Here is a 21,341-nt window from a genome sequence, read left to right as displayed (position 1 = left end):
ACTGGTTTCTTGCATCTTAGCATAGCACAATGAAATTTCCCATAAATGAGTGCTGCTTCTGGAAAACCAGCTTCCTTTAATTTTAACTGAAGAGTTGTCTTTTTTTTCTGGGAGCTTCAAAGATACTCTTGCGGTTTGCCTTTATTTTTCATATCTGCTATTAGTACTTCTATTAAGCAAATAAATAAGTCTCCCCTTCCTACCCATCTCACTGATTTGTACTTTGCTCCATGTTTTTTATGGCTTTCATGCAAGCAACCTGACTGGGCAGAAAAAAGCCCTTGTCCATATGGCAGATGGAGTTTATATCAGCTAACGGTTAGAAGAGCCCATCAGATAGGAGATGTAGCAAAATAAGATCTTCAGTCACAGGGGCAGCTTGTTCTACTGAACAAGTAACTGAGTTTGTTTAGGTCTTGGGGTTTTTCCCCTAAGTGCAGGCTTATTTCTCCTGTCTCCTGTCAAAGCATGAGCTTTGACTCCAGTGTTCTCATTGCTTGTAAGTAGGGAGAATCCTCAGGGAAGGGGTTGTGAAGTTGCAGACAAGAAGCAATGTTAATGATAATTTTAAAATTGGTATAGATTTGCTTTGACAGCTTGAAAACTGCACGATGAGCACAGATGAGAGAGCTACAAGTTTCTTCCTGAGGGATCCAGTGGACTTCAATAAATACAGTCATGAAACTGCCTGCTTTTCTTTATTCAGCCAGTGTAATTCATTATGCTTATCATTTCTGGTTTCCTACACAGATGGCTTTTTTCTTTGCAGTTGAGGTGCCTCATCTTCAGAAACATACGTCGTGAGCCCAAGCACGTCCCTCAGATGGTTTGGGGGAGATTCCCCACTGGACAGCAGAGGGGTCTGCTGCAAGTAGGGGGGAGTGTGGCGAGAGGCTGCCCTCTCACCTCAAAGCCGGTATCTGCGAGGTGTGAGAAGTTGCTGGGGCTGAAGGGGGGCATGACTTAATGTTTAGTGCAGCGGGAGATAAGATAAACTGATATTTCTTTGGACTTAGTGCAGCTTTCCACTCCAGAGCCTTCAAGATCCTGTAAGGTTGTAGAGGTCCTCTTACAACTAATACAGTAATGACCTTGAATTCGCTTCCAGCTCAGCTGTGCTGCTGGAGGACAAGGCTTTTCTTGTGAGCAAAAAACATTAAAGCAGTACAGAGATTTGCCTGCATAGCTCTGGTCTTCAGGAGATTTGAGTATCCTTTTTGAGGCCCCACTTGCAACAAGGGATTGTAGATAAGCTTCTGCAGTAGTTAATACGTAAAGTTTTCTGATTTATTCTTACTGGTGTCTCTCCTTTTGCTTCCAGTGTTGACAAATACATTGCTGTATGCCGATTCTTTGATTTGCACAGATAACTTTTTGCTGCATGAAAAAGGTAAATATGTGCACGCTCACATGTGCACACCAATAAATACAGGCTTGCTTTTATGACCGTGTAAGTGTCAGGGAAAAAAATCCATGATTTAAAAATAATTAATAATGCAACTCATCCCTTTTTCAGATTGTAACCTGAATATCAAATTTAGGACTCCAGGCTAATTCTTCCTGCTGAGGCTGTCTACTGCACCATGCAAACGTTAACACAGATAATTAAAAACTTTCATATTCTCACACCTGAATTAAGAAAACTAAATCCTTTCTGTTTTTCATCATCTTCTGGCATTAAATATAACCTGGAAAATTTGAGAAAAATATGAGATTTTGTGATGGATTATGTTTAAACTGGTGGTTGAACTTGTTGCATGAGTCAGTGGAAAATATTAGTGACCTCTTCCTTTATAGCTTATACTTCCTGCAAGCTTGTCTGTTAAAAAAGTTCTACAAGATGCTTCCTTTGCAGATCCTGTAAGAAATGTATATTCAGCAAGAGAAACCTCTGACTGAGCAAAGGCTAACTTATACAGTGGTTTGGAAGCCACGTGTTGAAAAGTGCTGGGGAAACACAGCAGGGAAAATGATAAAAAGGGATGAAAGCCATTCAGACAGGCGAAGAATGCTGATTTAAAAATGCAAAACATCCCAACACTGATGAGTGGGCAGGTTGCAATAACTGTAGGGCAGATCTCAGTTGCACAACAGTCATATACTGTAAGTAGACTCCCACAGGACATAGCTTGTAGTGATTTAAAATTGGAAGAGGTGGGGGGAAGTGTTGAGATACTGAAGAGAACAATCTTGCGGCAGCAGAGTGCGACTAGGAAATGGGTCAGTTGGAGTAATAGCTTTTTTTCCATGTGGTTTGTGTAAGCCAAACCAAATGTGTGCAGAGCACAGGGTTATCATACTCATGAACCTTTTTCAGTGTATTAGAAATGAATTTGTTTGCAATGAAATTTGGCCATCCAGGTGTGACATTATGAATCATCCCTCTGTTTGGACACTGCTGTAAGTCCCAGAGTCAGCTTGCTTTTTTAATGTTCTAGGCTTTGTCTAGACTATTAAAATAGACTGTGTTTGGAAATGTAATGCTGTGGCCTTACGTTCCAAAGAGGTCAGCAGAAATACTGGTCTAAAGTATCCCTGCTAATACCACCTGCGGTTTGCTCTCGCCTCTGCATTGTGGTGGGCAATCTCCTCATTTGTGCTGAAACAACTGTATGTGTGGCCACACTGAAATGGATAAAGGAGCTGACCCAGTTAACACAAAAATACCCTCTAACGCATACATTTCTCCCCCACCCCTGCCATATCAGTTCACTGGTCTAGTTCCTCATTACTCCAGCTTCCTACATAGCAGTGTTACACAAGCTGGAGGCGGAGGCATGGTGCAAGAGCAGGAGTGAGGAGCTTAAACCAGTGTTACTGCCCATTTCTTCGTGTTGTGAAAACACAGCCTTACTTAAAACTTGGTTGCAAACTTTACATTCAGCGTAGCTTTCAGAAAGGTGATAGTGTATGATGACTATGATTTTGGTCCTGCCCAGTTGTCAAGTATAACCAGCCAGTGTGTTGTTAGAGGTGTGCAAATTGTGTGTGGTGTTAGGCAGTGGTTTGATGAGATGGTGGCTTCTGAGGCAGAACCTGTTAATGAAATCCAGGCCTGCCCCCACCCTTTTCTGACCATAGCTGGCTGTTATAAGTGGCTTTTAAGTCCCACTATTGAAACGAATGGGTTAGAAACCAAACCCCAAGAGAAAGGGATTATTTTTAATCCAGATCAGGTAAGTGATCTGTCCCTTAGTAATACATCATTTACACTGCAATGTTGCAACTGAGGTAGTGAATGAATATGATGCAGGGAGATGAATAAATGGCTTATGCTAAGGGGGGTCAGGACTTTCTTAAGCCAACTCTGCCACCGAAGACAACATCACTTGATTATGTGAGTGATTATGCAAGTGAGTTCATGTTTCCTTCTTCAGACAAGGCCCTAGGAAGCGGTCAGTGGACAGCCTGCACTAGGGACACTGTATGGTGTGTGTGGTTATTGATTAATGAGACTTTGAGGTAGAGCATTTGTTGGGTTTTTAATATAACAACAGGTAAAACCAGTGTAGTGTGTAAGGGAGAGAGGTAGCTCCCTCTCAGGTTCTCGCTAACAGTGACTCGTTCAGGCCAGACTGCTCCAAGGCACTTCAGGAGCTAGTTAACCTTACAGACTTTGCACCTCTGAACATCACGTCCGAGGTGTAGGCAGCAGCTGTTCATACTGCAGTGTGCAGCCTGCAAAGTAAGGATATGGGCTTGCAGGGTCATTCAGGCAGGTCTGTGGAGTCAGTTAAGCCTCTTGGGTGGCTAGTAAGATTCATGAATAGCAGGCCCATGATAACCCAAAACACGCGTTGATGAAAAACGATAGACAACTTCCAATTCTCCCAAGCCACTGTTTCCTGGGCTTCGGTAGGTGACCAGCTGAATAGCATAGAAGGACATAGCATGTGTGATGGCCCTTTGGTCCAGGAATGCGTTAGTGTGTTTTCCTTGGAAAGCAGCTCCCCTCAGTCAGACTTCAGTTCATTTGGGAGAAAGTATCCCTGCTAGCGGACAAGCTAGCCAGAATTCCTGGTGATTAGTAGAGCACAGATTTCCAAGTATAGGCCTGACTCCTCTCCCCATCTTCTTTAAGGAAATCTCCATCCTAGAGGTGTATATTCAGTTAGTTGTGCCAGCCATCATCCTTTTCAGAAAATGCGAACTCCTCACCCCTTAACATGCAGAAGTCCAGAATATTCCTTCAAGTCATCTTAGTGAGCATGCAGCATCTGTAGCAGAAATACAATTGTTTTTCTCATATTAGAGTCTGATTCTGGGCTGCACTCCATTTCCAGCAAACTATTTGTCCCACTGATGCTATACCAGTTCATGCCAGCTGAATAAAAGGTTCCCCTCTGTCCTGCCCGTGGGATACTCTCCCCTACACCTCCTTGATGATACCCACAAAGCACTGCCTTTCAGGGATGTAGGCAGAGGAGGACCTGGGGGAGTGTATGCTCCCTGCCTGGTCCCTTTGTGCCCAGGCTCTTTCTCAGTCTCACAGTCTCACTGCAAAAGGACTTTCCATGACAAAGAGAAAGCAGCTAATATTTCCTCTAATATGCATGCAGCCAGGCTTGGGGCTTGATTTTGCTCTTATTATGGTATGCTCCTTACAGCAGCAGAAGCAGGCAGGCACATGATCTCCCTGAAGGCAGGATCCAGTGTTACTGTAGAAACTGGCCACCAGCTTCTTTTGTAGCTAGCAGCTGTCACTGTGTGGTTAAAGCCAAAGCCTGTCACTCCTGCAGTGTCTGCAAGCCCTGGAGTCTTTTTTCTGCTTCTGAATCCCCCATGCTACAGAATAGAGATTAATTCTGCACCTTCTATCAAAATTTGCTAAGATATTTCTGAACTGTATCTATTTTTAGAACCCTTCCTGATTAATATTTGATGTTCTTTCCAGGTTTCATTTTCCTTCACCAATACTTCAAGGCACAGAAGAGCTGGTAAAGGCATTGCCATGAAACCTAACTTGAAGCAATGGAAACAACTCATGCTGTTTGGGATCTTTGCATGGGGTCTGCTTTTTTTGGTGATCTTCATCTATTTTACAGACAGCAACACTGCTGAGCCAGTTCCCAGTTCCTTTTCTTACATTGAAGCTAAGAGGCTTCTGCCCATTCAGGGCAAGCAGAGAGTCATAATGGGAGCCATACACGATCCATCATTCTCTGAAACTATTGATGAGAATGAGGTACTTCTTAATGAAGATCTTTTAGGTACATTTAAATCGGGGACTGGAAGTATTAAAAAATGGACTGATTTAGAGGATGCCTTCAGAAGTGAAGATGAGTTTTTTCCATCCCAGATAAGAAGAAAATCAAAAAGTGCTTTCTACCAAGTGACTGATGATTATTTATTTGCTGCTGGTCAGCCTCAGACACGCAACAGCCTTCAAAAGATAGCAAAATTCATCTCGGCCGATGAGGATAATCCAAAGGAAAATGTTTTACAGAATAACTGGAGTCACCAGAGAAGAATGAGGAGGAGGAACACAAGGCACAGGAGAAGCCAGATGCTTGACGAATCTGATGACTGGGATGGGCTATATTCCACAATGTCGAAATCCTTTCTTTACAAGCTTTGGAAAGGGGATGTCTCTTCCAAGATGCTAAACCCTCGACTGCAGAAGGCAATGAAAGATTATTTGAACACCAATAAGCATGGGGTGCGGTTCGAAGGGAAACGAAACTCCAAGCTGACAGGAGACCAGCTTTTCTGTGAGCTAAAAGAAAGGGTGAATGTGAAAACAATAGATGGCAAGGAGGCTCCCTTCTCCACTCTTGGATGGGAAAAGCACGTTCCCCAAATTCCACTGGGCAAATTGTATACACATGGCTTTGGGAGCTGTGCCGTAGTTATGTCTGCTGGTGCAATACTGAACTCCTCTCTAGGGGATGAAATAGGTGGGTGAAATGCATCTGTTCATGTACACATGTATGTACATGTATGTATTCACGTTCATCTTTTGAAAGATTCATTCTCAGGCATAAGTCTGTAAAGTCCAGTTGTTCTCTCTTGCCAGTGTTATATCAGTGTAAGCTTATAGACATAAGTAAAGCTATTCCCTTTTTGAACAATATAACTGAAAGGAAAATCTGGCTTGAAGTCATAATTTGATTTAAATAAAACAATGACACACTTTTATTATATTACAGCTAGTAGTATAAAGGAGGCATTGGTTTCATCAGATCTGCCATATATGACATTTTGCTGTGATGTGTGTTTATTTCTTCAGCAGATTTAGAACCATGTTCAGGCTTTTATACGGAAAAGCTGTGTTGTACCTATCTGTATTTTTTGGTAGTTCATAGAAAAACTGCTTGTGGTATTGCTATCCCAGGCTGAAATTTGTTTCCATGCCAAGAAGCAGTACAGCATCCTCTTCATTTGCTACGTGTTTAGAGTTCCCAGGCATATAGAAGTCAGACCCTTTAGGAGCTTCATGAACTGAAGTCAGGTCCTCTGACCTCTTTTACAAGTGTGAATTTAAATGAGTTCAAGTACCTCCTCCTACTGGTTTTCCATTGCTGCACTGAATCAATGAGGTTTACAGGTGCTGAGACATCAACATTACACAGAATTCCCCACTTCCAGTTGGTAGTTTTGTGATAGCTCAGAAATGATTGTGGAGTCATAAAATTAATCCAGGTCAATTTTATTTTTTCTTTTAAAAAATGAGTGTTACTAGTCATGTTAATATCTCAGTAATTCTTCATTTTAGTAGTACATATCCAGTATGCTGAAATATTGGAAGAAGGATGAAATGCATGTCTCAAACTTGCTTCTGGAGCAAGAAGAGTTATCACCTTCAGCTTCCTATAAAAACCTTTTGATGTGCACTTGTTAATCCTCCCATCTTCCAGGACTTCACATCCCACTACCTGCTTCATCACGCTGTATCATCTCTTTGACACAGATGGGTTTCCTTTAAATCTCTGGGATATATTAAAACTTCTATGATTATCAAACTACTCTAATAGGCTTCCAGCACAGCACAGGTGCCCTGCCTGCCTTCAGCTAAAATCAAACCAGGGTAACCCCCAATTCACAGGAAGCCCCACTGATTTAGAAACCTCTAATGTGAAATAGCTTAACTATTCCTCACTTCTACAATGTGTTACCATTGAGTGAAACAAAATCTTCTGTCAGTGTTACCCAATACACCTGGTTTACACCAGTAGTGATTAGTGCGGTAATGGAGAAATCACAGTACTGATTTATCTGCACACTCTGTATACCAGCACAACAAGTATGGAATTTGGTGCTTGAAGTAATACCTAGTGGTCCTTATGCTCCTGTATGTATCCATTTTCTCAGAAATACTGTGAGCACAGAAAGCTTGTGCCATTCACTGACAGAAGAGCTTTTGATTTAATTGGAAATTTTCATCAGATGCCACCTGAAGGGAAGAGATGTTGTGTTTCCTAAGGCCTACGTCGCAGTTTCAGATCTGCTCCTACTTGATCCCAGATCACCCCTGTCTGTTATACAGGATAGCCTGTGGGGCAGCAAGAGTCATAAAAGATTTTTTTGACTTATCCTCCAGGCCATTGTCAGATACTTTTGGCTGGGCAGGGAGTGTGGCCCAGGATGGTGACAGGGCAACTGACTGCTTAAAGCCATCCTAGAAGGGCTTCATTCATGTGTATGGGTCTTAGTGGTCACTGCATCTCCTTGGAAGTGCAAATATACTGGAGATGTAGTGCCAGTGTTTCCCTCTTAAAAGACTGGTCCATGGAAAATGGAAGTGCCAGCATCCATCTATATTACTTTTCCTGCAGAGAAGAAATTATGCTTAGCATGTGCAGTCCAAATAATATGTGTCACAGATGAGCTCTTGGTCTCTCCATGTACCTTTCCACCTCCCCTCTAGTCCTTGACATTGGGAGAAGAGTCTGACTGAAAAGAGAGAGACCAGCTTGTTTAATTTTTTTTTTTTTCCTGTGCATGCATAGCAGTAGGAGAAGACTGTCCCTTCCCAAAGTTTGCCTCAGAGCTACCATCGCTTGGTTGAAAGGTTGAGCAGCCTGCCAGTTTGGAGGCACCTTCAGGGGCCAGTCTTACTGCTCTCTGGAGTCAGCCTAGCACTAGTGCTGAGCTCCTCGGTATCCACAGATGCATGGAGAAGCCCTTATCGTTAATGAAGGAGGAGAACACCGCGTGCATGAGTTCTGGTTCTTCAGCCATACCCTGTACAGACTTGGTTTATGAATTTCCTGCAGACAAAGGTTTTTTTACTGTTTACCCTCCCGAAAGAAAAAAAGGCATAAGAAAGCAGTATTAAAGGACCTTTTTCTTCCCAGGCCTTTAGCTCCCTCTTCTGTGTTCCTATTAGAAATGCAGGCGGAAATTTTAATTTGTGTTCTGCCTTCTTGGCCTCCCTTCTGATTGTTTTTAAATGAAAGTAGGTTTGGATATACCGTGCAAATACTGCAAAGACTCCCATCATGATTATGTTATTTAATAGGAGAGACAACTGTTTTGATATTATCACATTCGTCTAAGGAAGTAACAGGGACCACCAAACAAAAATCAAACATTTTATAACTTTAAACTCGTTATCTCCAAATACTAACTAGCATTAAAATCAGTTGACTTAAAAACAGCTATTATCAGTGTGTGACTGCATCCAGATCAAGTGTTTCACAGTGAAAGAAAGTCTTTTAAATTTGATATGAAGAACCAGCATAAGTAATGTTGGAAATGTAGCACACTTTCTCAAGTTATGAACCATACAGTTCCCAATTCCCCATACAGTTCCCAATTCCCAGTCAAAAGATTGTCAACAAATTGTTGAATACAGGTCCAAATTTACATTTTTAAATTCATTAGCAGGTTCCAAATGTGAAGGATCTTTGTTTTCTTTGTCTTCTCCAGAAATGTGGAGTATCTGTAGCTTCTGTTGACTTTATGTCCTCTAGCTCTTAGAAGATCAAGATGCTTAGGTTTAGGCAGATGGAGGCTGGGTATTGATACCTGTATAGGGACATAGAAAAAGCCTACACTTCTCAGCTCCTGAGAGCTCATTGGACATCTGGCAAAATCTCTCTTTTCAGACACACTATGTTCAAGCAAGCAAGTCTGGCTGAGAGTTCTGACTGCTGGCTTCATATCACACACACTTTCTTGTCTTTTTTTTCTGGAGGAAAAGGTGTGAAAGGAAGGAAAATCAGAGTTTGATGGGATCAGGACTGAACTCCGTTAAAGCATGTTGGTTCTCTTTGAAAATTCCTGTCTGCTCCATTCCTGAGCTATACAACCACATTTTAAGTTACTAGAGATAAATAACCATATAAATTACCTATGGGTACCCATTCTGTTCTGAATCACGTTCTCCGCTTCCATTGGTAGAAGGGATAAAACCAAGTGGACCAAACAGGAGGATACTGGCAGGAGCAGTGTGTTTCTGGACAGCAGATATCTTTTCTCACTCTCCTTCACTTCCTTTGGGGCTTTGAGATCTCCGTAAAAGAAATACTGGGAGGGTGATAATCTTTTTTCCAACAGAGAATTACACACAGTGTCTGCCCTTGACCCGTGCATGACCTATAGCTACTTTTTATTTTGCATGACTGTGAGATCAACAACTTGTGGGGAGACTTCAACAGTTCAGTTCTGTTAGATCTTTGCTGCCAAAGGATCTTCAGAGTTTCTGTACTACAGCAGGATTTTGAATTGACATCCCTACATAGATTCTTCAAGATCTATACTAACCTTGAGAATAGGTAGAAGGTGCAATTAGTAGGTCTGGGGTGGTCTGAGGTTTTGAGGTCTTATAAAATACGGTGAAACATAAGTTTATGGTTAAGCATAGTTATTCATTCAAATCTGCAATTAGATATCACTGTAATTAACACGCTTTTGTGTGGAGTAATTCTTTATAAATTTTGCAATAGAAATAGTGAGCAATAGTGTGTACTGAGTGTACTAATAACCTTTCCATACTAATTTTATCCAGTTAAGCAAACTGTTTAAGGAATGCAAGCTAAATGAATAGATTATTCTGAGCTTTTTCCAGTGGATTTTAATAATAGTAATAACATATGGCAGATGCAAGAGTATTTTTATTTGCTCATAGTAGAATATTTATCATCCTTAGAAAATCAAGATTAGGAAAATGTGTAAGTTTTACGTTAGTTTAGATCATTTGGCTTTTTTTCCTGTTATGTTATGTTATTTCACTGTTTTGTTTTACTAAGAAAAACATTATGACCCCTCATTGTGCTCCTAGATTCTCATGATGCAGTTCTGAGATTTAATTCTGCTCCAACACGTGGCTATGAAAAAGATGTTGGAAATAAAACAACCATGAGAATCATCAACTCGCAGGTAAGATCTTATTTTTGTGAATTCAAATCAATATTACTTCTGTACAAGATGACAATAATTTCTGAGAAAGTGTTGGGCTTTTTGGGAAACATCTAGTGATTTAACAATCATGATGTAGAGCAGGTAAAAGTTCTCCCTTACAGGGATGTTCACATACAGTGTTGGTGTAGAGTGATTGCAGTAGTTATTTGATATTCTTGTTTTGAAGAGCAGGTTTGTAGAGTTTCTGATGTGTCCTGATGTGTAAAGACTCTGCAGGATGCCAGAGCCATCAGTAGAGAAGACCTTCCCCACACTGCCTCCAGGATCTTCAGAAAGCCTGAGCTGTGTGGGTCCCAGAGCTCTTTTCTCATACTCTCCTGTTCCCCAATTATTTCCTCACTGGAAGGTGAAAGAGATGGCAACTGAGTTGTCTTAATGCATAACTGTAGGCAAGTCACCATTCTGTAAAAATTTAGTAGGAACAAGATGCTAAAATACTTTAATGAACACTGGATATTATGCCTAACATGAGGTTGCTCATCTGAATGGAAACAGAAAATGTGATCTTCTGCATACGGGTGCCAACAAATAAAGTGTGTATTGAGCTGTAGTGACACCTTATGGTTGAGTGTGTCTTTTAAATTTTGACAAAACTATTTCCTGAACTCCAGTCTTGGGCAAACTAAGCTTCTTTCCTCTTTGTGAAATGCACAAATGTGAAAATGTGAAAAGCTGAAAAACAACAGAATTACTGTGAAATTTTGTGAAATATTGTGAAAGGATGAGTTTAAGTAATCAATGGCCGTAGTATGATTGCAGAATTAGCAGCATTTTCATTTCCTATTACAGTTATGGATTTATTTTATTCTTTTTCTTCGCTCATGCAAAGTCCCTCCTTGGCAGGTATTTTTTCTGTGTGTATAAAATCACGTTCCTTGCCACCACATAAAGAATGCTGTTCAATGTCATTCCCTTCACATTGGTTTTGTAGTTCATTGTGAAGCTGCAGGGCAGACTAGATCACTGAAGTGATCTGAGTTAATTATACCCCCTTTCTTTTAGTAAGGGGGAGGAAGTAGAAATACATTAAGCTGGCTTTGTTGCTGAAACTGATGTATCGTGGAATGTTTATTTTAGTGTCATTTATTTTACCTCTCTTTTTTAACTATTCTTCATTTTACCGTTGTTTGCTGTTAGGCAAAATAATTAATATCTGAGTGTCCTGCTTGCTGACCATGCCTGAACTCCTGTGCCAGGCAAGGAGGAGGGTTTAGAAACTTTATTTAGTTGACTAGTTTCCCTAGGCCCTGTAAGAGAAGCGAGAAGTTCCTCAAGAGGATGATTTGAGGTTTGTAAGCTACACAGTGAATGTGGAGAGACTAAATGGCTAAATTAGCTGATCTCTGCTGCTAGTGGTGCATTGGGATCCTCCTGGCTTCAGACACTGCTATGGTACAGTTCTGCCATGGTGATAATGGAGATTTCTGTAGTCTCTGCTGCTCTGTATGTTGCTTATTCTCCACACGGCCTCTCAAGAACTTCAGGGCATTGCTAAAAGTCAGACCAGGTCAGCTCACACAGCTTCCCTCATTTTCCTCACAAACACACTTATTCCCACCAACTTCTGCTCTTTCAGAGAGGTCAGAAGAGCCTGCCTTGACACTCTGGCCTCCTGCAGAGAGACTGGCCTTTCCCTTCCCAGGAGTGAAATCTGTGCAGCTCACTTGCTAAAGGTTATTTTCCCTACAGATATTCAGAATGTGATGTCCATACAGATTTTCTGACCTTCCTTCCCTCCTTGCTACTGGAAATTCCTTCCTTTAATTGATTAAAAGGCAGTTGTGGCCCTCTCCTTCCTTCATTTTCTCTGCTGTGGAAGCCCGAAGGACATGAAGGAAGTGAGCGCAGCCACAATGGATATTGCTGTTCCAGGAGAAACTCATCTCATACATATAAATGCAGGCTCACTAAGAAGGAAACTTGTGTAGACAACCCCTCTAAAGAACTCTTGCTTACTGAAAGCCAGATAAGAGCTCCTTTGTGTGATAATTGTAGAACAAAGCTTTTAAAAGCTTGACCCTTTGATCTGTTTACTCTATACCCTAAAGAAAGTATGTCCTCAGACAAAAACTGCTCTGAGAAATGGAATTTAGGGGTGCTGATGGCAGGAAGACTAATTCTGCTGTTATTGTAGAATGCTGATGGAAAGTCATTAAGCTCAAAGTTTATGGTAGGAAGAATATTGCTATGGCAACAATATTATTTTTCTGAAGAAAAATATGCGTAATCAAATATGGCTCATTGGAACCTAAAGGGAAATGAAAATTAGTATGAATTTATTTGTCTGGAATGCTGATTAGTTTAACAGCTGGAGCCAAATTCATGCTGTTTCAACCAGTGTTGAAATCATTCAGCTCAATCCTTCCTGAGACTGGATGCACCAGGGATCAGAGAGATCTGGTTCAGTGTGGAGAGTCAGGGAAAGGATAAGCCAGCAAGAGTGAAAAGGAAACATCCAGTGCAGTGGGAGGATTAGGCAGTGTACCAGGAGGTGCAGGAGGGAATTACCTGAGAGCAGTAGATCAGAGTGATATGGCTGCTACTTCAAAAATAGCATTGTCATGTGCCTTTTCTTGGAATTCTTATTCTAGGTAGACAAGCTTTTACTATCATGGTCTAATTTGCCTTTCTGGAGTTACTTCAAATAAGACTGTGTTTTTGTTAAAATCAGAAAACAGTGGAAAGAAAAAAAAAGAGGAAAAAAAAAAAGAAAAGAGTATCCTTGGGGCTGCAGCCTTTCAAAGAAAGCTGCTCTGTGTTCAAAAGAGGCTCTATGGGCAGTCTGAAATACCATTGCTTTCATTTTACAGTTCCAGAATACACTGTAATGTTCATATGCAATTATGCAGCATTTCAAGTGGTCCCATCACATCCCTCACAGATGGAGAGTAATTCAGCAAACTGCTCCTTCAAACTGTTACCAGTGCTGTTTACAGCTAAGCTGCTTTATATATATATATATGTGTATGTATGTATGTATATATATATATACACACACACATACACACACGATTTTTTTTTTTTTGCGAAATAAGTTCAAACGAATTGCTTAAAATCAACCAAAATTAATGTAGAACAAACAGCAAAGTGGAGAGGAGTGTTCATTTTAGGAGATGGTCCCAGCTGCTTTTTGAAAGTTTAACTCTGCAATTTTTTGTATGTTTGTTTGCAGATTCTCACCAACCCAAACCACCACTTTGTTGACAGCTCCTTGTACAAAGATGTTATCTTAGTGGCCTGGGATCCTGCCCCCTACTCTGCAAATTTGAATGTGGTAAGATCTTCTTGGTCCTTTTCCTAACCAGTCTGAAAACAGTGGACAAAATGCATGTATTTAGTACTTCAGTCTCCTGGTTCTCACTCATCACAATGAACCCTAAAGTCTTACTCTGAGGAGCGGGGCACACCATTTCTGCCTGAATGAATCTGTTTATTGGTTAAAAGCTTTTTAATAGCCACACTTGTACTGGAATGGGCATGGTAGGATAGGTGGATGAATTTTTTTTTCTATAGAACATTGCTATTTTCATATAAAAGTGAGATTTCTGGTGTGTTTGCCAAGGAGGGGACATTATTAGGTTTCACAAGGAGGCTTTATCAGGAAAGGTGAAGAATTGCATCCATTTTTCCCCACCTTCCCCCCTGTCTTTCCAAACAAAACACAACCTAATAAAAATCTCTCCTGGCGCCTTCCCCATTTCTCAGGCCTCCTCCCCACCAGTCTTTCCTTTGTGTCCACTCACCCACAGCCATCTGTGCCCAGCCGCCTACCCCCTCGCTGACAGCAGCAGACATCCATCTGGTTGTCACTCAGGGAGTCTCTGCCTTGGCTGGTGTTGCACAACTCCAATGGGCAAGTTGATCTGATGGTTATTGGCAGGGGGAGCTTGGAGCTGAGTAGACTGCAAGTAGAAAAAGTAAACCTTCATCCACTGAACTGCCTTAGCAACTGATGTTAGAAACCATCTGCTTCCTACACAGGCTGCCTTAAGGCTGCTTCACATGCTGCTGCTGCCAACAAGGATAGAGGCACTTTTAGAGAAAGGTTCACCCTAATGCCCATGTCTTGTGTTGAGGCTTTCTGAACCCATGATTTAACAGGGGCTTGGGAGTGGGAGATGGTGTTGGCTCATTCCACTGCAGTGAATTGCTTATTGGGAGTCCTTGTATGAAGAACATACTGATTTGATGACTTTGCTTCTGTTTTGAAGAACCTGAATGAAGCTAGTTCATGTTACTTTTCATGTAGTGTTCAAAATACATTGAATACCATTAAATAATTTCTTACTTTTTCCACCCAGTGGTATAAGAAGCCAGACTACAATCTGTTCACTCCCTATGTACAGCATCGCAGGAAGAATCCAAACCAGCCATTTTACATTCTCCATCCAAAGTTTATATGGCAGCTCTGGGACATCATTCAGGAGAACACTAAAGAGAAGATACAGCCCAACCCTCCTTCTTCAGGTTTCATTGGTAGGTGTATCAAGTCATGGCCCAGTAGACATGTTAGATTAAAAAAAAAGTAAATGTGCATGTTGCATGAGGATCATGTCTGTGTGCATGTTGCATGAGGATCATGTCTGTATGCATGTACTGTTCATGTTGCTTCATACAGAAACAGTGACTAGCTGAAATATACATTATGAAAAGGATAAAATAGTTGGGGGAATTTAAAGTTCTGCTTTCTTGCCCGTCACATCCATATTATGCATTCTGCATTTTTAAATCAGACATACATCTGTGAGAAACCTGTAATATTCCATATTAACTTGGTGGTTACTTATAAAGTGAGATTTTTGGAACTGGCTGTAAAAATTTCTATGGAGAAATCTGCTCATGTGCAATGATCTCAGCAGCATCATTCAGATTTTGCAAAAACAATTCCTGCAGTAATGAAGTTGTTGATAAAAATAGGATAACAGCTGCTGATCGTAGGAATGGTGAAGAGGCTCATTCTGCTGTCAGTCTGTACTTCCATCATATATAAGAAATACTTCAAAAGCTGTCCTTGAAGAAAAGAGTTAATTTCATTGAAAGAATAAAGCAGAAACCTTCAAGCCCAAATTTAAACCTTCCTGACAAAAAACATCTCCCAAGCAGAGAACACTATGAACATACCAATCATTACACAAGCAAAAACATTAACAACAAGAGCTGTAGAGATAAATATACTCTGTGTATACAGATAGAAATTTAACTCCTTCAACTCTACTAGGAATTTTATTTATACCGTTCTTTTCCAAAGAAGATGCTTAGACATTGTGGTAATGTCTGCTAGTATTAGCCTTAAGATAACTAGGCAATAAGACAAGCTTATTGTGAGTTATATTTACCTCATTTGATAAATAGCTACCGCTTTGATAGATGCATTTAAAATATTTTCTTAGGGAGAGGCTTCCTATTTTAGTAACCTTATTTAATGAATGTCTATGCATTGCATGTATAATGTAATATAAACTGGGAGCCAGCACAGAAACAACAACTGTGTGTTGTCAAAGGTGGACATAAAAGGCATGATAAAGCATACATAATTAATACAGCTTGGCAGAAATCTGAAAGGGCATGATGGTCTTCAGATCAGGTATCTATCAACAACTCATGCAGCAAATATCTACTTGGAACTGAAGCTGACAGACACAATTGAGTGGACCTGTGTGAAATGTATTCTAAATGTCAAGTTTCTACCTGATTATTATAAAATCTATACAATTAATTTCTATAAAATTATTAGAAAGAATGGACAAGTTATAGCCATCATAAGATATGAAAGTATCTCAATTTCAGGAAGAGATGGAGGGAAATGGTTTATTAAACAACCACACTACTAATAGGATTGTGCTCAAAACATCTGTATGAATGGAGATAGGAGTATCTTGCATGTATGAATTTTCACAGGTGGAGGGATCTATGTCCTTGAATCTAAGCTGTTTACAACATGAACCACAGGCAGGATAAAAGCACTTTATTAGAATGACTTTTTCTAAGTCTGCATGTAATGCTTTGTCATTAGAACAAGTACCGATTCTGCGTAAGGATCAGGTCTGTGATCTAGATTTGCACTGGCAGGGAGTCAGTGAGCAAGTAGCCCTATGTAAGTGCTGAGATTACTTGTGGAAGAAGAATAGCAGTTCTACAAGTCACTGTTGCTGCCAATAACATGGAAAGGAAAAAAAAATGGTTCTGTACAACTGAATCACTTTGTTTCAAGTTTTTTAACACTCTTTAGCCCCAGTTCACAAAATTAGACAATTTCTAAATTAAAACACAGAGACATCACATCGTTTCCTTTTAGGAATGTCAGAAATGTTGTAATGTGGTCTTAGGGTGTTTCTTCTATAGTTAGATTTTTCATCTGACTCTTTCTGCTGCTTAGCACTATTTCTAAGAAACTTAGTCTCCCCAAAGAGAGGAGGTTTGGTGGAATGTATTCTCTTAGTGTTCTTCTGCAGGAGTGAGAATCTTTTTAACATTTTTGAAAGCTGTATTCAGATACTTAAGTCACAATATTATTAAGTCATTTGGAAAAGGGGTCAGTGGGTCATTTGTGGGGAAGAAGGACTTTCTTGCATGCTGTGACTTTAGGGGAATGAGGGAGTGGGAAGGGGCAGGACCTTTTCCCTGGGTTTGCCACCTCACGGTGGAAGCTAGGGGGAAAGATTTTTGCCCTTCCTCTGGGGTGTGGGATGCCCAGTCTCATGAAAACGTTCACTTACAGTTTTTAAATATTACTATAATTACATATGTCACTGCTTTAAGCCGCTTCTGAAATGCTAACATACACCTCAATAGCAATAACGAAATTCTTATTCTCAAAGAGAAGTTTGGGGAGAAAAGGGAGGGGAGTATAATATGGGAGAGACATCTACATGTAGGAGACACAAATGAAGATATTTGTTATGAAGATGCTATTAAAATATCCTAGAGGAGAAATCTGCTGACATTTTGTGTCCTCTAAATTGTTATACTCCTCTTAGGGTGGATCTAATTTCAGTGCACAGCAAATGTGAGCTACTTTCAGTTAATAAGAAATTAAATAACAAAGTTCACACAAACTTGTTAATAAAAGATATTTTGCTAAATGTGTGCTAGCAGTCTGGACTGATGCGTAAGTTGCTCAGGGGTTGCACTTACAGGTTTACGCTGTGGCACATGCAAGCATAAATGATCCATAATACACTTTGATGGATTACTATCATCTTTTGGATGTTAATAAATTACATCTAATGTAACCTTACAAATTTTATTGGTACACAGGTTTTCATGTTTTTACTTACTGATCACACTAGCACAGCAGCCCTGAGTCTTTATGACTTTCAGCTGGCCAATGAGAGTTTATAGCAGGGCAAAAAATACAGCAATTAGCTATCAGACATTTGCTGGTGATCTTTGGTTTGGTTGTTGGGGAGCAGTGGTTAACTGGGAATGATTATTCACTTGTTCAGAATTTATACAAGGGGGACCAAATCAAGTTATCATATGGTGGGATCAGAACAAATTAAAGGGCATACATTTTCAGACACGACATAATTAAACATGATATTTACTGTCACAGGATGTTGTAGATGCCACAAGTTTACAGGGTTTTGCAAGTGATAAGACAAATTCACAGAAAGCTACTTAATGCAGAGATATAGTGTTACTGTCTCTGGAAGTTCCTAAGCTGCAGGGGGCAAACGACTATATGCTTGACTCTTTCCTAGGCATGCATTTGTCGGAGAATCTTCTCCTGAACAGCCGTTTTTGAGTTCTTATAGAAAGAGAGCATTGCGTGAGCCACATCACTCTCACCGCTAGCATTATGTTTTATTTTCACTGAATTGAGTACTTTGCATCAAAGTTATAAATTGGAGTTTTTTAACCATCATGGTTCCATGTTTTGTGACTCATGAATCAGCACAATTATCTTGCACAGGAAGGCTGACCATGGCCAAAAAAAATATTTAAGATATGTTCAGTTTCTTGAGTTGGGTTGACTTGATTTTTCGGCTTTTAATTAGTGGGTGGAATTTTTATCTGCCGCTGAAAAGAGTGAGCAATGTGCCTGGGTAGACATGGTGCTTGGGACGTTACTGTACTAGTGATGCACTCTCTAAAATCTGAAGTTAGCTGTCTTTTGGGGCATTGGGTAAGATGAGGCAGTTTTAGGATAATGTGCTCTTCTACATCCAAAGTGGTTGTCTGGACTCCTGGTAGTCAGCAGGTAAAGGGAGTGGTTCATTAGGTAAGAGCCTGTTTCTCTCCACTGACTATATAGATTAGATGACCATCTCGGAGATAGACATATTATACATTATGCAGGTCTAAAGTTAGGTGAGATGAATGCTACCCAGCACTGATCAGCTTCATCCAAGAACAGAGTTTCTCAGTTCCCCTGGCTTCAGGTTCCAACATTTAGATGTTCCTGCTTTCCATTTTCTTCTGAATAACATGTCAGCTTGTGGTGACCCATTAGTCACTGATGCCATTCTGTACCTTACCGGTGCTTTGTATAGGTCCTTATCTGACTGCAGGTTTTTCCACTAAATTTCTTACTGCTTTAGCACTGTTCTCTGTCCAACTTAGTGGTACGTCTAAGTCAGGACATCACTGAAAACAGGCTGAACTCATTGTCTTGCAAACTGCAGCCAGTTTGTAAGGTGTTGCATTTGAGGGCGTATCATGTCTAGAAAGGATTTTTCTCAGCTGTGATGGAGCGTAAGCATACAACCATCAAATTCCAGTTGTGGATTCCATTGAAAAATCCTAAATTGGCAGTTGAAAAAGTCACTGTTTTTAGGCAAGGGTTTTGCCCTATCTTTTGGCAGTGACAATAGGTGGTATCTGTTAACTTCACATTAATACTGATACCCTGTAAAGACACAACATTTTTCACTTTTAAATAAGAACTCAGTCTTCCTCATCTCTTTCTGAACATATCAAAGTTCAGTTTTTAATTGACACTGATGATGCATAAATCAGCAGTCTCCATTTTTACCATTCTGTTGTAAGAGAACTGTTCCTATGCTCTCCTTGAAAGCTTGTATAAACAACCTAGTTCTGACTTTACATTTTTATCATCTAATGACGAAGACTTTTCAAACTGCTCCCTTTGGTTTCTCAAAAGCAGTATCTTGTGTACATTGGATGTTTTTGTATATTAGCATTCTGAAGGGTTTTTTTTAATAATATCTAGGTTATATACAGGTTTTTCTATTAAGTTCACTATTCCAAGATGTTTTTGAACCTGTCCCTTGTTTTGCAGCTGGATTGGCCATGAAGTCTTGCTTACTGAAGTCCATTGGTACACTTTGTTAGCTTACCTCCTCTGTGATGATATTACTTGAAATTCATATTTATGTACCCTTTACTTTATCCCAGCACCTTTGTCCTTTTCCAAAGCTAGATGCAAGCCCTGACCATGCTGTTCTACTTTTTTTACTCCCCAAAGATGTGTGTGTAGATTTTTGTATTGCAGGTTGTCTGTGTAGATAGCAATCTTTGCTACGTGTTGTAGCTTTTAGTGTAACATATGAAGCATTAAACACAAAATGATAACGAAGCCTAGATTACTTTATTATTGGGAGAAAGAAAGTCTTGTTTGAGATTTACAGTTGACATAACAGATTTAAAACAGCTATGCATCATTAATTGTTGATAACATTATTTTAATCTTTATTTGCATGCATCCAGACAATAGTACAAGCAAGAATTTCATTACACTGCAATATAAGCAGATCATTGTTTGACTAAGAACTTATATTTAAAATTGCTTCAGAGAACATGTTGAACAGAAGACTGCATCTAATCTCCAACTTTGCTTAGAAAAATACACTTGCATAAACTGAAAGAGACAATTAGACATACTAAGAGTTGACCTTATTACTGTGACTTAAACTCAGCTACTTGCCAACAGTTGGCTAAGGAACAGAATAGTGCTTACTCTTTTCAGCCCAGTTTTGTTCAAGTATCATCACACAAATAAATAATACCTCCAAAAAGATAAACTTTAAATTCTTATCACGCAAATAAAAAGCACTCCAGTATTTGAGCATCTTCTGCTTCCTGATACACAAAGAAAAAGGAACAAAGTCTCTTCTTAAAGCACCCCAAAGCACATTAAAACATCTTTAATATTTTAGTATATCATCCAAATTTGAATAATACATTAAAAAGCATATGATATTACCGGTCAGTATTTTCCAATCTATGTTCATATTACAGAATATATTATTGTGATTAAAGTATAACTTTTGCATTTAAAATTAAGTGATAAGTATGTCCTTTCCTAGCTCTACTACATAATGCAAAATCTGTACATCAAAGACAAGTATTGCACAACTTATTAAGCTTAGGCACAGAGCCACTTGGTGACAATTAAATTCTTTAATAAATACTTGGTTTTCTGTAGATTCAGGTAAGGTTCTCTTATGGTTAGCATTTTTCATAGTGTGTGGACTAAAGAGATGTAAAAGAATACTTTTTAGAATCATAGTATTTAAAAAAGTCAGAGCTACTTTGATTATATATTCCAAAAGAATAACTGAGGCACATTTGGCCCAGTTTCAAGGAGTAGCAAGTTTTCCTGTGGTACCTGGCCTCCAGCAACAAGCTGATGTGTTTACACAAGAAAGGACCAATACAGACTTTAGAGAAGTAAACTAACACACAAAAACTATACATGCTAAATGCTTTATGTTTATTTGTAATACCTTCTAGCATGTGTAATATCAAACACAAGCTTATTGGTGCATCTAGCTGAATTCTTTTATGTAACAAAATTTCTGTGATGTGTGCAAAATGAGACACATTATGAGTGTAATAATCATATTATGTGTATTTAAATGTGTTCCATGTCTCTTACGTTTTCTTAAAGTGATGGTAAAATCTTGGTGAATGTTTGAAATACAGTTATTATTTTAGATGCTTTCATACAGCATCTATTGTATTCAGGTATATTAAATTATATTTTATTTACTTATAAACTAAAGAACATT

At 39.6% G+C, this 21,341-nt stretch overlaps 1 protein-coding gene across 1 annotated transcript in view; it reads left to right on the top strand.

The window, feature by feature from the left end:
• Positions 1-21,341, top strand: part of ST6GAL2 (ST6 beta-galactoside alpha-2,6-sialyltransferase 2) — a 50,849-nt gene that overhangs the window by 21,097 nt on the left and 8,411 nt on the right. Inside the window, exons 2-6 of the mRNA XM_067289713.1 lie at positions 1,322-1,390; positions 4,895-5,897; positions 10,226-10,323; positions 13,538-13,639; positions 14,667-14,841. Of these exons, the coding sequence (XP_067145814.1) occupies positions 1,382-1,390; positions 4,895-5,897; positions 10,226-10,323; positions 13,538-13,639; positions 14,667-14,841 (1,387 nt within the window). The 5' untranslated portion in view covers positions 1,322-1,381. The remainder of the gene's footprint in view (positions 1-1,321; positions 1,391-4,894; positions 5,898-10,225; positions 10,324-13,537; positions 13,640-14,666; positions 14,842-21,341) is intronic.

Source organism: Apteryx mantelli, chromosome 1 (genome assembly GCF_036417845.1).
Source record: "Apteryx mantelli isolate bAptMan1 chromosome 1, bAptMan1.hap1, whole genome shotgun sequence".
NCBI lineage: Eukaryota > Metazoa > Chordata > Aves > Apterygiformes > Apterygidae > Apteryx > Apteryx mantelli.
This window is presented reverse-complemented; position numbering and strand designations above follow the sequence as displayed.